The sequence below is a fragment of the Mesocricetus auratus genome, unplaced genomic scaffold, assembly GCF_017639785.1.
Source record: "Mesocricetus auratus isolate SY011 unplaced genomic scaffold, BCM_Maur_2.0 Super-Scaffold_100020, whole genome shotgun sequence".
Classification (NCBI taxonomy): domain Eukaryota; kingdom Metazoa; phylum Chordata; class Mammalia; order Rodentia; family Cricetidae; genus Mesocricetus; species Mesocricetus auratus.
Genome location: NW_024429201.1, coordinates 15,290,971 through 15,307,397, shown reverse-complemented (window position 1 = coordinate 15,307,397; position 16,427 = coordinate 15,290,971). Strand labels below are relative to the sequence as shown.

General features: G+C 43.1%; 1 protein-coding gene across 1 annotated transcript; it reads right to left on the bottom strand.

Annotated features, from left to right (window-relative positions):
- Positions 1–12,903: 12,903 nt before the first annotated feature.
- On the bottom strand, positions 12,904–15,586 carry LOC121133090 (chromobox protein homolog 1-like). The gene is made up of 2 exons (XM_040728815.1): positions 15,569–15,586; positions 12,904–14,993 (listed from the first exon to the last, which is right to left on the bottom strand). The coding sequence occupies exons 1-2, from the start codon at positions 15,584–15,586 to the stop codon at positions 14,280–14,282; spliced, it is 732 nt and encodes a 243-aa protein (XP_040584749.1). The 3' UTR covers positions 12,904–14,279.
- Between the last annotated feature and the right edge of the window lie 841 nt (positions 15,587–16,427).

Sequence of the window (16,427 nt, the reverse complement as noted above, 5' to 3'; positions counted from 1 at the left end):
ATTTCCTCTAAACAAAAACTGGCCCTATCTTTTCTTTCTGATATAAAGGCAACATTTAAGCACTGTAGTAGATAGGCAGTCTATGAAGGGTACAAAAGGAGGACAAAAACATTCCATCCTAAACAGCTAAAAATAGGCTCTTACTAACAGTGCTGTTCAAGTGCCTCAGTAGAACTGGGTAGATGGTTATTCAAGGCCTTTTTCTCTCTGAACATAAGGTTCGTTTTGGGAGGCAGCAATTGCTAAGTGTAGGAGCTCATAACTAAGATCTGTAGCCAGCGTTCTTATTATCGGTTAGGAATGCTTGGCCCTATCTTATGCTTGACCCACTAACTAGCTCGTATAGCTTATACTCACCTGTTTCTCTTTGTCTGTGTTTTGCCTCGGGGCTCTTTACCTTTCTTTCATTCTGTATGTCCTACTCCGTGTCTGTTTGTCTGGCCCCACGTGTCTCCCTCTCATTCTCTCTCCTGTTCTTTTCTTTTCTCCTGTTTTCTCTCTTTTCTCTCTCTCCCTTAGATTCCTCCTCCTCCTTACTCTTTCTACCCACCAGCTTCACTTATTCCTCTACTGCCTAAGTATTGGCCATTCACTTTTTACTGGACCAATCAGGTGCCTTAGGCAGGCAAGGCAGCACATCTTTACATCGTTAAACAAATGAAGTATAAACAAATGTTACACAGCTTTGCCTAGTTAATGTAATATTCCACAACAAAGACCAGATTTCCCCAACACACACACACACACACACACACACACACACTTTCTCTCTCTCTCCCTATCTATCTCTCTCTCTTTCTCTTTCTCTGTGTGTGTCTCTCTCTGTGTCTCTCTCTGTGTCTCTCTCTGTGTCTCTCGCTCTGTCTCTCTCTTTCTCTCTCTCATATCAACTGTTTACCTATTTTGTTTGTATGAGACAGGGGCATACCATAGCCCAGACCTGCCTGGAACTATAATAGCCCAATCTGGCCTCAAGTTCATAGCACAATCCTGCCTCAGCCTAGTAAATACTGGGATTGCACAAATGAGCCCCCGTGCTCATCTTGAAATAAAGACTCTCATTTTCTTGTATTACTGTTGTGTGAGCCTGATATATATGGAATGCAGGATACATAGGCTACAGTGCACACGTGGAGGTCAGAGGACAACTTTGTGAAGTCAATTATCTTCCATCTACTTTGATTGTGGATTCCAGGGGTCAAATACAGGTCACCAGGCTTGTGCAGCGGACACCTTTGTCCACTCACTGAGCCATCTCACCAGCTCCCTTCCTATCTTAAGATGTGTGTTTCATCTCAACCTCACCTTATTAATAATCTCACCTTTAATAATCTCACTTTATTAAACCCAGTACCACTGCACTGGAATATTTCCAGTAGCCATTCTGCACACTTGGGCAATGGAACATAAGCAAGTCTCAGCTGATATTCACTTCATTCTTGGTCTCCCTTCCTGTCACGTATTTAGGAAGTGTTGATGGGTCTCAGCCACCAGTGGAGAAGGTAGTTTAAAAATCATTGCCAGAGTTAACTTTCACTCGCCGGCTCTACCTTTTACTTGCTCACAGCGCCTCATTTAAAGTGTCTGTGCTTGAAAGTATGTAACAGCCCTGAAAGAAGGTATTATGTGTCTCATCTGTTGCTCCAAAGGAAGCGAAGAACTAGCTTGTTAACCCGCTGTGTAATCCCTGCACAGACCATGGCTCCTTTCAGTGGGAAGCCAGGCTCTGCCAAGATCGGGGAGGATTGCAGTTTAAACATTACAGGGTCAAGTTCAGCATTTGTTCCATTCACAGAACTCCCATTGGCATCAACGGCGCTTCTGTGCAGAGTGGGCTTCTTGCTCAGTTAGATGATTTCTGGAAGACATTCTATTTTGCCAGGGTGTATTCCACAAAGAATGTAAAAAGGAAACATTTGCAGTGCTCCTCTTTTTTAATAAACCTACTCTTGATTTCACTAAAATTCCATCTACAGAAAGGTCTTTTTCCTACAGGACATGATTTATAAGACGTTCTGCAGCAACTGGGAAGAATCTTCAGTATCATTCTAGATTCATATGTTTGCAATTTTTGTTCTCATTTTAATTTAATTTTTTTTTTTTTGGTTTTTCCAGACAGGGTTTCTCTTTGTTTAACTCTGGCTGTCCTGGAACTTGCATTGTAGGCCAGGCTGGCCTCAAACTCACAGAGATCTGTCTGCCTTTGCCTCCCAAGTTCTGGGATTAAAGGTATGCGCCACCACACCCAGAGAGGTTTTTTTGTTTGTTTGTTTACTTATCTCATAAAAAGCACAATTGCATCACTAAGCCAACAGCCTTTGAACCCCTAAAATTTTGTCCTAAAATATATCACAGTTGGCTTATTTGGAACACAGGATCCTTGAGCTTATTATGTGAATTTTAATTTCAGCTCCATAAAGATCCCTAGGTAAGTAAAGTTTGCTAAATTGGAAAAAGAAAGGCACTGAAATCTATGTGATTGTTGGAAGGACCAACAATTTATACCACAGTGAAGTACTGGAAAGCTATGACATAACTTTATTGTTAAGTAAGATCACAGTACCAAGGAAAACGATGTGACATGTTTTAGAAAACTTGTGTTTTTAATTTTTTTAAACACGTATTGTTTTTGGGAAGGGCACATGTGTCACAGTGGACTTATAGAGATCCCTTGTCTCCTTTCACTGTGTGGGTTGTTTACCTACTGAGTTTTCTCACTGTCAGAGGAACATGTAGTTTGATACAGATTTTATTTCCTTGAACAGGTATAGGTGTTATGCGATTCACACATTATGATTTGGGGAAAATGACACATAATTTTTACTACAAATGAATTACAGTGTCTATCTAACAACACAGTTAAGGATTTTTTTTTCGAGTTTCTCTGTATTGTTTTTGGAGACTGTCCTGGAACTCACTCTGTAGACCAGGCTGGCCTCGAACTCACAGAGATACTCCTGCCTCTGCCTCCCTGGTGCTGGGATTAAAGGCGTGCGCCACCAACGCCCGGCTCACAGTTAAGGATTTTTAAGGTTTCAAGGAACATCTGAAATTTCTTTGAGGCCAAGGAAATACTCTTGACTCAAAAAAATCTGGTGTGTTTTGCTTAATCTTCAGAAATATTTTTAAACAGATTGGATTTCAAGATTCATTAGTTTTCTCTAAAAAGCTTTGGCATGATTCATTCATGCTTGATGTAAGGGAAACGCTGTTGCTTTTGAAACAGCCACCTAGGAGCTAGGGAGACGGCTCTGCAGTTAAGGCGTTAGCACGCAAGCACGAGAACTAGAGTTTCAGGCCCCCTGATTCCACATGAATGTCCAGTGGGCATGGTGACCTGCTGATAATTCCAGCCTCAGAAGACAGAGGCAGGGCATCCCCAGAGCAAGCTGGCTAGCAAGTCTAACCATATCTGTGAGCTGTGGCTTTTACTGAGATACCCTGCCTTGACAAATATGATGGAAGATCAAGGGAGGATGATTCCTGACAAAGGCATGTGTACCTGCCACCCCCATTCTCTCTCTCTCTCTCTCTTTCTCACTCACACACACACACACACACACTCACTCACACACACACACACACACTCACTCACACACACAGTCACACTGTCACATATGCACACATACACACACACACACGAGAAATGGAAAAATAAACATAACATCACCCTGTATTTCAAGTACTTGGGTGACTGAGGCAAAAGGGAATTTTTAGTCTGTGGCCAGCCTGATTTATAAAGCAAGATCCTATTTCAAACAACAACAAACAAAATGGCACTCTTGCACACTACGTATTTTCTTGTGGTGTCATTTGACTTGTTCCTTTATCTCCTGAATTGAGTAAATAGTAGCTATCTTTAGAGCATTATCAGACTTGGAGGCAACTTTTTCCCTCAGGCCAGCATGCCTGGGTTTTCCTCTTCTGAAGACTAGAATAGTCTTACAGCCTTTTCCTTCTTGGTCAGCTTGCATCAGCATTCCAACTGTTTCATCCAACGACAATTGTTACCTGAATCAATAATTATTTGATCACTGCCTTTTCAACTACTGAAATACACAAGTGACACTCCTCAATTTACAATGGCTTATGTTGCCAATAAACTAAATTCATTAGAACTTGAAAATAACAAGTCCAAATGCATCAAAATATACCTAATCTACTGAACATGGTAGATTACCTTAAGCAGGCTCAGAATACATTATGAGTGCACAGTTGGGCAAAATCATCTACTATTATAAAATAAAGTATTATATTATCTTTATATATTTTATTTATTTATTTATTTGTTTTTCGAGACAGGGTTTCTCTGTGGCTTTGGAGGCTGTCCTGGAACTAGCTCTTGTAGACCAGGCTGGCCTCGAACTCACAGAGATCCGCCTGCCTCTGCCTCCCGAGTGCTGGGATTAAAGGCGTGCGCCACCAACGCCCGGCTTATATTATCTTTATATATTATAAATTTATAATATTATAAAATAAAACCTCGAGACCAGCCTGGTCTACAAGAGCTGGTTCCAGGACAGCCTCCAAAGCCACAGAGAAACCTTGCCTCAAAAAAGCAAAATAAAATAAAACTTATAAGAAAGCAGTGAATATTCCATATTATTTACTGAAGACCTGCATAAGCAAAACCAAAACAACAGAAGTAAGTTGTCAGTAAAATCCACTCTAAAGAACTGCCATTTTCCCTAGGGTGACCTCACGCTGACCGGAAGCCTCTCTCACTGCTTTCCTCTCCTCACAAGCCCAGTCTCCAGACCAGACCAGCCTTCAGGGTCTACGGAGTCCATGTTGCCTTCATGTCCCTGGAAAGTTGAAAAGCAGAAGCCAAATCATCATTAAGTCTAGGACCATCTATATTCAATAGGGAAAGGAAATGATAACAGCAATAGTAGTTCTTTTTCTTGTTCTTTTTTCTTTTTAATTTTATGATCATTGGTGTTTTGCCTGCATGTATGCCTGTGTGAGGATGTCTGTAACTGGAATTACAGACAGGTGTGAGCTGCCATATGGGTGCTAGGAATTGAACCTGGGTCCTCTGGAAGAGCAGCCAGCGCTCTCAACTGCTGAGCCATCTCCTCAACCCCAGTAATATTTCTAATTCAAATTGAATATTATAATAGGGAATTCCTGTAGAGTTTTTCACTTACATTTGTTGGTGTTTTTACTTTCGTCTCTTATGCTTAAGAACTGTGTTGTTAATGACAATATAATTATTCATTTGCACAGTATGTGTGTACATGTATGCAGATGTCATCTTCACTCATGTCCAAACCATTATTCATTCCTTGCCTGATATATAATAAAAATAAATATAAGTGGTAGGTTGCTTACTTAGCATTTGTGAGGCCCTGTAGTTCATCTCTGAAGCCAAAAAGTAATAGGTAAACAAAAAGATTAAGTACACACATATTTACTGAGGATCTGCAAACGCATTTTCCATACACTAGTGTCTTTGGAAGGTAGCTCCATTATTTTCTCTCCTTTCTGAATATGAAAAAACTGAGACTAAGAAAGTTTTATGTAGGTGGTCAAAGACCACCTAACCACTATGGGACAAATCAGGGTTTGACTTGAGGTCTGTCTGACACCAGATCACTAGCCCTTACCACCTTGCTTTCTAGAGTTTGTGTACATCAACTCTACACTGCCATGTGTGGACATTTTTACACACCATCTCCATGGTTATAAAACATTCTTTGCTAACTTTCCAGCTATGAGTTTACAGAAGAAGCTAGTTGTGTTTACTTTTCAACTTTTGATTTTCTGTTATGTTTTTTTAATTGATTAATGGAGCTTTTGTGCAAATTATTCTCATTATTAATTTTCCAGTCTTGTGAAATAATATTAACTATCCCCCTTTAGTTTGGTTAGAGATGGAGTCAACATGAAGTTGCAATCCATTTTGCATTTTGAACACAGTTTTCCAAGGTGAAATCAACAGCTTTCTGGAAATGCTGGATTCAAAAGCCAACCAATTATCTCCTTGAACTCCATTTCAGAGTCTGGAGGAGAAGATGGGGGTTTGAATTATGGCCATGTTTAAGAATCATACTCCAGGTGTTACCTGTTGGAAGCTTATAGGCATGTATTAATGGTCAGTAGGAGACTGATTCCAGGACCCAACACTTCTTCCTTATACTCTGCCTTGCCTAGGAGTGTGTTCTGGTTGAACACTGGAAGGATTTTGACCTTTAGCCTCTTCTGGTTTTGTTTAAAGTTTCTGCAAAGATCCTGGACCACTACAATCCCTTAGACACCAGGAAGAGTTTAAATTCTGACCCACATGTGGTCTTGTTCCTTGGTGGACAGTTAACAGGAGTGTGTTTCTTTGAGCCACTTGAGCCGGTCCTTCAGACGCTGAAGGTTCACGTTGAGGAAGAGCTGTACAGGAACTCTGCTCACAAGACGACTAGAAAGAACATCCTGGGGCCGGACGGGAGACCTACCCAGCTTCCCAATGAGATAGAGGCACACTTTCCCTTAACCCGACTGGAATGGGACTTCAACACACCACATAGTAGGGAGCGTCACCGTCTCTATCGCCAGACTCTGTTGGCGGGTCTCAAAGGGGCAGGGGGACGCCCCACAAATTTGGCCAAGGTACATGCAGTAACTCAAGGTAAGGAAGAAACCGCCGCCGGGTTTCTAGAGTGCCTCATGGAGGCTTACAGGATGTATACTCCTTTTGACCCCCAGGCCCAGGAGAGGGAAGCTGACATAATCATGTCATTCATTGGACAGTCAGCACCCGATATACGCACTAAGCTACAATGCCTTGAGGGGCTGCAGGAATATACCCTGCAGGACTTAGTAAAGGAGGCTGAAAAGATTTTTAATAAAAGAGAAACACAGGAAGAGAAGGAGGAGAGGCTACGTAAGTTGCAGGACGAGAGAGATAAAAAGCCCAATCAGGAATTAACAAAAATTTTGGCCACCGTAGTGCAGGAGTCTAAAAATAGGCCTAGACAGGCGAGGTACCTGGGAGACAAAGAAAGACCAAGACTGGAAAGAGATCAATGCGCCTATTGCAAGAAGAAGGGGCATTGGGCGAGGAATTGCCCCGAGAAGACAAAGCGACCACCCATTTCCTGTCCTCTCCCTGGAAGGAGATTAGGCCAGTCAGGACCGGGAGCCCCACACACCCCCCCCCCCCGCCTCCAAGCCCAGGGTAACCTTAAACGTAGGGGGGCAACCTGACTTTCTTAGTCGATACAGGAGCTCAACATTCAGTCCTGACCCAAACCCAAGGACCTTTGAGTACCCGGAGAGCCTGGGTCCAAGGCACCACCAGAGGAAAACTACACAGATGGACAACTGAACGCAAGGTCCAAGTGAGCACAGGGCAAGTGACTCATTCTTTCCTGCTTATGCCAGAATGCCCCTACCCACTGCTAGGAAGAGACCTGCTCTCAAAGGTAGGGGGCCCACATCTACTTCCATCAGGAGGGGGGCAGCCCCTCCAGGTTTTGACTCTACGCCTGGAGGATGAGCATAGGCTCCTGGAAGGGCCGCCACCCTCTCTGCCAACAACAGGTTCCGACTGGCTAAAAAGATACCCGGACGCCTGGGCAGAGACGGTGGGTATGGGATTGGCCAAAAAACAACCCCCCCATCATCAACCTCAAACCCGCAGCCACTCCGGTTGCCATTAAACAATACCCCAAGAGCCATGAAGCCAGGGAAGGGATCAGACCACATATCAACAGGCTCATGCAGTTGGGTATCCGTAAACCCTGTCATAGTCCATGGAACACTCCCCTCCTCCCTGTGAAGAAGCCAGGCACGGGGGATTATAGGCCAGTGCAGGACCGCCGGGAAGTAAATCGGAGGACAGAGGACATTCACCCAACCCTTATAATTTACTGAGCATGCTGCCTCCAAGCCACGTCTGGTATATGGTGCTCGACCTTAAAGATGCATTCTTTTGCCTCAGACTGAGCCCTCAGAGTCAGCCCCTATTTGCCTTTGAATGGAAGGATCCCGGGACCGGGTTCTCTGGCCAGCTCACATGGACGCGACTCCCTCAAGGGTTCAAGAACTCACCAACCCTCTTCGATGAAGCCCCAAACTTAAGGGGGGTTGTCAGAGATTGTCCCATGGGTACAGATGAAGACAAACAGTACGAAAGACGACAGACAGACAGGCCACGGCTATAAAGGAGATTCCGGTGGGGGCACGAAATACAGGTCCTGCAGACACTTCAGGTCCTCATGACTTTCGTCTGAGGCTCAAATACAGGTCCCTGGAACTTTTGTCCCAGGGCACAATACAGGTCTCTGGGGCGCAAAAACGAAACCCGGGTAATACAGGCCCCCCAGAGCACAAATACAGGTCCCGCATCAATATAGACTCAGACAGGAGACAACACACAGAACGTAAATTGTGAGCTCAGTCTTACCTCCAATTGGCAGTGGAGTTGAATCTGGGGGACACGATCTCGGTGGGACCTCCAAATGTTAGGGTTCCCCAAATTGAGGAGGGGTCCCCAAGCTGGATTCGTCGCCCCAAGAATCAAGAGTCCACACGCCAATTGATGCAACACGCAAGAGGCTTTAATTAAGCATCTGCAGATGGGCCTCTCAGTCAGCTTTTAGACCGATTGGCCCCGAGGTTCAGTTACAATCAGCTTTTAAAGACAAAAACCACAAGCCTTTGGGAGGGGTCCCTATCTTGTGATGGGGGGCGGGGGTACATGACTACTGACCAGGGGAAGTAGATGTCTTCCTGACCTACACGTTGTAAATCCCTTGGTATGAGTTAATCATTTCTCCCTAAGTAAATGGTGGTTATCATCTCCTTGTTTCCCACGAATCTTGTTTGCCCATCTCTGACGCCCTGGTCAGTTCGTCATAGGTGGTCAGCAGCCCAGAATTTGGCCTTTTGTGGGTTTACAGCCCTTCTGCAATTAAGGTTGCTAAACCATACATCCCATTCTGTGGTCTTTCACTCTCAAGTTCAATTAAAACAAAATCAAACCAGCCACAGCTTGCCGGTGTTAAGTCGCTGAATGTGGTAGCATGCCTCTGTATTTCTAGCACTTGGGAGGTAGAGGCTAGAGGGTCAGACATTTAAGGTCACTCTCAGCTACATAGTAAATTCAGTATAGGCCTGGATAACATGAGACCCTATCTCAAACAACAACAACAAAACCAACAACACAACCCAAACAAACAAAATTAACCACACTTTTAGTATGAGGATGAAAAAGGAAAGTTTATGCCAAAAATTTGTCCAGTCATGCAGAACCAAGCATGCAAGTAACTTAGTTAATCAGAATCAAAAGAGGATAATGAAACAGGCCTTTCATATACACACATAGAATATACAAAAATTGGGTGAGATAACATTTTAAAAACCCATAGGCTTGACCCTCTTATAGTTCAAGTAATCTGACACTGAAAATATTTTCCACACATCCTGGTCAAGATGCTCCGAGTTCTTATTTATGTGGCATCTATTGCCCATGACCAAGTTCCAACCTCTCAACAATGGAGAGCAGGTCCCCATTTGAAAAGGGGGACAGCCTTATCATCCTAATTTGAATGATATATATATATACATATATATGTCCTCGAATAACCATTAAAAGACATACACAGAGATTAATAAACACATATGTAATGTCCAGTCTCCTTGTCAATGGAGGACAGCTGTGGAACAATGAGGATAACACACATGGCATGTATATTTCTAGGTAAATCGCTTCCTTGTTTTATACCTTTTTTTTATTATTTTCGAGATAGGGTTCTTTGTATTGCTTTGGAGCCTGTCCTGGAACTTGCCCTGTAGATCAGGCTGGCCTTGAACTCACAGAGATCCACCTTCCTCTGCCTTCCGAGTCCTGGGATTAAAGGCGTGTGCCACCAACGCCTGGCCCTATTTTTAATCTTTATTTATACCAGGGTTTCTCAACTCAATACTCTATACAATTTGGACTGGAAAATTTTCATAATGGGGGCATCTTGCAAATAATGCAACCAGTGTTTCTGACTTCTGCCAATAAATGATAAAAGCACTTCCCAAAACTGTGACATCCAAATATGTCTGCTGATATTGCCAAATGTCTGCCCCTCAAAAGTCACTGATTTATACCAATATCAGAATGAGTTTGGCTTTGCAGCTCTGCACACAGCAGCTGGGTGGTAAGAAAAGTAGTCTAAAAGAGTACAAGAAGCTAGCTCAGGACAAAGAAAATTTATGGCAGATAATCTGCAGTATAGATAATCAACAAGTAATTCATGGGAATTAAATATAGGCCTTTGAGCATCTTATTAGAGCCAGTTGGTAGACAGTGAGTGATTGAGGTTGATATAAATACCGGACACTGTATAATCACCTTCCGGGCACCAGAGCCAGGCCACTAAAGAGCAAATCAAGTATTCCGTTTATAGAACTGCATGACTTAATACACATTGTGCAACTGAGTGTATGCTTGTTTTTCAGTCCGTGACAGATGGGCTCACAGAAAGGGTGCCAGACTCTTGGGCCTGGCAGCCAATCTCATGAAGCCTACCAGACCTGAGGAAGCTACAAAGGTGATGACTAAGGAATTCAAGAAGCAATCATGTCTAATTTAGGCATAACTTTGATAAAGTTTCTGTTGTTTTTAGCTCATTTTATATGTCCATATATATTTTATGGATTAAAAATGTCTTTCCCCAGCACTGGGGAGGCAGAAGCAGGCGGATCTCTGTGAGTTCGAGGCGAGCCTGGTCTACAGAACGAGTTCCAGGACAGCCTCCAAAACAATACAGAGAAACCCTGTCTCAAAAAAACAAAAAAATGTCTTTCAACAAGAGAGTCTTGGGCTTTAGTTTTCGCTTTGAGACAGGGTGTCCTGTAGCCCAAGCAGGCCTAGAACTCACTAAGCAGTTGAGGATAACACCGAACACCCTCCTGTTTCAGTCCCGACTGCTAGGATTCCCGGTTTGGGCCACTGTGAAACACTTGCTTGAATGATGACAGCTCCAGGGGCTTACGAATCTGCTAGTCTGAAGACAAGTAGCACAAGATACAAACCGAGGCTGGGGATAAATGTCAGCGTTAGTACATTTGCCTAGTGTGGGAGAGGCCCAAGGACAAGCACCTGCACTCAAGAAAAAATAAAGAGAAAGGTTAAATCTCTCCTTCCGAGCACTACTTCCTCCAGGAGTAATCACTAGACTGTATTAGCAATACAGATGATGTTTGCAGGCTTCATTTTTTTTTTTTTTTTTTTTTGGTTTTTCGAGACAGGGTTTCTCTGTATTGTTTTGGAGACTGTCCTGGAGCAGGCTTCATATTTTATGTAAGCAGAATAATACAACATGTGCTATTTCATGTGAGGCTTCCTTCCTTGACGTTCTTTTGTGAGACTCATCCAAATTGCCAACTACAACTAATTTGTTCTTTTCTTGTTGCTATCTCAGTTTCAATGAGCTAATATGCCACAATTAGTTTCTCTAAGTCATAGTTTAGAATTATTAAAAATAGTTATTTAGCTGGACATGGTAATCCCAGCATTTAGGAGGCAGAGACAGGTAGATCTCTGTGAGATCCAGGCTAGCCAAGACTATGCAGTAAGGCTGAGCCTCAAAACACAAACACACACACACACACACACACACACACACACACACACACACACACACACACACACGGAGTCCAACAGGGTAGAAAAGCATATTCTTTGGGAGAATATGTTGACTCTACTTTTTTGTTTTTCCAGTATTTTCCATTAGTTGTACTGACTGGGCCCTGAGTTCTGCTGTCTGCTTGGTGTGAAGTATTTGTTTATTTTTATTTTTATTTTTGTTGTAGACCAGGCTGATCTCGAACTCACAGAGATCCGCCTGTCTCTGCCTCCCAAGTGCTGGGATTAAAGGTGTGTGCCATCAACGCCCAGCTGAAGTATTTGTTTCTTTTTTTTTTTTTTTTTTTTTTTTTTTGGTTTTTCGAGACAGGGTTTCTCTGTGGCTTTGGAGGCTGTCCTGGAACTAGCTCTTGTAGACCAGGCTGGCCTCGAACTCACAGAGATCCGCCTGCCTCTGCCTCCCGAGTGCTGGGATTAAAGGCGTGCGCCACCAATGCCCGGCTAGTATTTGTTTCTTTAACATAGAGTCTCTGTATGCTATCTAGGATGGCCTTGAATTCATGGGTTCAAGTGAACCTCCTGTCTCTGCTTCACAAGCAACTGGGACAACAGGTCATGTACACCCCACCGGATCAGAGTAAGGAATTAATAGAAAGTGGTACAGCTGTGGGCCATGGATACAGCTCAGCAGTAAAGCATGTAACAGAGTATGTGCAGTCTCTGGACTCGGTCTCCAGCAGTACAGGAAAAAGTAAAGTTATTCAATGTATAGCTATGTCTGGAGAGTAGGATCTAGTTCACATGATTCTATTTATAGCAGGTGCAGCAGTCATTTTATTTTCATTAGTAAATTTCTGTCTACTTATCCATTCAGAGAAAGAGATGTATTCTTTTAAGAGTATATTCTCAAGCATAGTTTATAAATCAAATAACCAGTGGATTTCATGAAGATGCCAAAGGCATTCACTGGATATGCACCATGGTACCCTGGTATCTGGGAGGCATGCATCTGTTGAGTGATGAACAGTAAATGACTAAATTCAGGGCAATGTCAGTGTGATTAGTTTTTTTTAAAAAAAGTTATTCAAGAGAATCTTTTTTTTGATCAGGGAGAGAATGATGTAGTTTTATTTTTAAATTGCAAATAAAAATATTTTACATAGAAAATATGGCATATATCCACAGTGGATTTATATTCAGCCACAAAGAATGAAATCACACTATTTCAAGAGAATATTTATATTCTAACTGTGTAGAATATAGACTTTGTATATAGACTTTGAGTCTTGTTAATTTTGGTTTGTGTTTTTCTTTTCTTTACAATTAAGTTTTTTTTTTATAAATCTATAGTTTTATTAAGACAAAAACTGACGGTATGGTATGAAGTTTACATTTAAACAAAATTTTCACATACATCTAACACATGCTTTAAGATTTTACAATGTAGTTTTCTAGATGCAGGTCTAGACAATACTAAAAATTGATGGATCTCATGATTCAAGACAGTATTTTGGACATCAGTTAATCTGAAGATTTTGTATTCTCAAGTGAACTACTACCCCAATATGAAAGTTAATCTCCTGAGACCAGGGTTTGTGAAGTCATTCAACCCTTGAATTGACTAAATGGAATTTGTGCTGTCAGTAACTGAACCTGCCAAGAGCAGTTTCAGGGTTCAAAGCTGAAAAAACCAAAACAAAACAAAAAACAAAAAAACAAAAAACAAAAAAAAACCCAAAACAAAAAAGAAAAGCTCCAAGAGTTTCAACCCTAAGAGCACAGGCCCTCCGCTCCCATCTCCCATAGGCCCTCCTGCAATACTTGAGCCAGTGGCTTAGATGGACAAACTGATACTTGTAACTTCATAACTGGAAAAAGGTATTTTTCTCCAATTTCAGGAATTAGCACCTCTAAAGGCAGAACAGTCTGTCTGTATATACTTTCCAATAAAACTTTCCCTCCTCAGTCAGTTTCCATCTTCAAATGGCAGCTTTGGTAACTCAGAGAACTGGCTTTGTCCTTTGTGGGCCACAATGAGCTCAGGTAGGGAGCACCTTGGCTGTAGATTTCAGCATTCACTGATTTTTTTTTTTAACAGTCTCTGAATCCTCATTAATGGTGCCAATGAATTTTTTTGAAAAGGCAAAATATTGACATAGAACCAATTGATTAGTTAGCTGTTCTTTCTACTGTTTCACCATTTCCCCAATCAGGCCCCAAATTTTAACCAAAATGATTCCACCCATCTCCCTTCCTCCCTGCCCTAACCCTCCCACCCCCAATTGAATATACCAGTAATAGCCAAAAACTACACACATGCTAGGCTGTAAAAATGCAGTTAATACTATTGGGAAGAAGGCTGTGGGTTGTGGAGATGCTCTTTGAAGATCCACAGTATCTTTGCTCTCCCACACCCCAGTTCTGCAGGTTTTGTCCTTCATGGAAGGCCCTCTGATTTCTTAGCAAAGTGCAGAACAGGTTGCCTTGAAACACGTACCCCTTTCCCCTCCACTGGTATGGGTGTGCAAACTATACAGCTTGAAACGATTTAAAGCACTTGGGCTGCTGCAGGGCACAGAAACTATGCTGGCTCTTCAAAGGACATCTTCTCAAGCCACCTCTATGGTGTCAAGACAAGTAGAACTCCTTCCCTCCCCACTTGAAACCCACAGTCAAAGGTGACAGGGGCTGGTACTCAAGAGGGCTAGTTCTTGTCGTCTTTTTTGTCATCATCCTCTGAGGGGTAGGAATGCCACGTTAGCCTTTCCTCATAGAAGGATATGACAACCTGTGGGCACTTGACATTGGCTTCCTTGGCAGGGACCAGGTCAGCCTCATCAGAGTTTTTCCATCTCATCAGGAACATGAGTTCTCCACTGGAGTCAGTAGCTCCAATAATCCGCTCAGGCTCCAAACCCCTGGCAAAACCTCGTGGCTTTTCTGACTCTTCTTTCTTCTTCTTTGGTTTGCTTTCCTCTCCCTTATCGTCAGAGTCAGAATCGGCTTTGCGCTTGCCCCCCTCTGATTTATCTGTCTCATGGGCTGTTTTCTGTGTCTGTAGAAACTCAGCAATAAGGTCATGGCAATCCAGGTTCTCTTCTGGCTCCCATGTGTTGTCCTCATCTGAGAACCCCTTCCACTTTAAAAGATACTCCACTTTGCCCTTGACAACTCGCCGGTCAAGAACTTTCTCCACCACATATTCCTCTTCCTCTTCTTCTAGCACCTCCTCCACTTTCTTCTTGTTCTGTTTTTTCCCATAGTACCCGCCAGCTTTCCGGTGTGAAGAGTGACGCTGCTCGTAGCAGCGCCCGAGAGTCCGAGAGGAATCGGTGTTCCGCTGATAGCGTGTCGCGTCGGGCGGGCTGAGGGAGTAGCGCCCAGAGAAGCAAAAAGCCTTGCGGTCGCAATAGAACGCCTAGGTGAAGCGGCTAACCCCAGGCCCCGCCAATGGCCCTCCCCCACAATTAAGTTTTAATGTATATACATGTTTTGATGAACTGGGCTATAAGCCCATCTGATTTTTCTTTTCTTTTCTTCTTTTTTTTTTGTTTTTTTTTTTGTTTTTCAAGGCAGGGTTTCTCTGTTTTGGAGGTTGTCGGTCCAGCCTGGCCTCGAACTCACAGAGATCCGCTTGCCTCTGCCTCCCCAGTGCTGGGATTAAAGGCGTGCGCCACCAACGCCCGGCTAGCCCATCTGATTTTTAAAGCACTTAACTTTCTTTTCTTCTCCCCCTCCTCCTTCATTCTTCGCTCTCTCCCTCCTCTCCTTCTCCTCCCAGGCTGGCCTCAAGATCCCTGTGTGTGTGTTCAAGAAAACCTTGAACTCTTTAACTTCTAAACTAGGCAGAGTACTCAGAAAATAAAATAAATTTTAATTGTCATAATAGGCATTTCCACCTGTAAGAGAGAAATATACTGCCCTAGTACAAGATGGCATATTGGTATGCCATTATTTACATCTGAAAGACAACCAATGGCTTTGGTTACCCACAATCTCCACTGAGCCCATGGTATGCTATAGTACTGAAAAAGCTAGTGCTACCTGGGGTCACACTGGTCAGCATATTAAAGTAGCAACATTCCTATTAGCCCATCATAGCAGCTTTCACTTTTTGAACCCTGAATAACATGTTGGACAGAATGTTAACCATTCAGCTGCTTGCATCTGTGCCCCCCATTAAGAACAAAGAGAAGGTGGGCAGAACAGAACAAGAAAACACATCGTTTTAAAAACCTCTACGTGTGTGTGTGTGTGTGTGTGTGTGTGTGTGTGCGCGCGTGCCTGTGCACCCACCTAGTGCAGGCCAAAGGATGTCAGATACCCACTCTGACACTCCCTCACTTTATTGCCCTGATACAGGACCTCTCCTTGGGGTTCACACTTTTATCTAGTTTGGATGGGGTGGGGCAGTCATCTTCCTGTCTCTGCCCTGCCCAGTGCTAGGTTTCTAGGACTATATGAAGCTTGTTAACTGTGGTCTGGGGATAGAACTCCAGTCCACATGCTTCCCAGAAAATGCTCTTACCCTGAGCCATCTCTACAGCTGCAAGACATCAATCTCAACCCTTTAAAACTCTTCTTCAGGACCATTTCTTGTCCTCGGATTGTCCCCCCCCCCTCACAATCTGGATTGCCCCTAGACTACCCTGACTTGGGATGTAGCTATCAACTGTGACTGCTTTTTACCCCAGAGCCCCTGTCAGCAAGATCCATTCCTAAAATTTCTGGATTGCATCAATCCATGGCCTCAAGTATTTGGAATGAGGTTTGGCAATTACTAGGTTATAGGAATCTCATTAAGACAGATTATAAATGAGGACTGTCAACATGAAGATATATCTAGAAAATA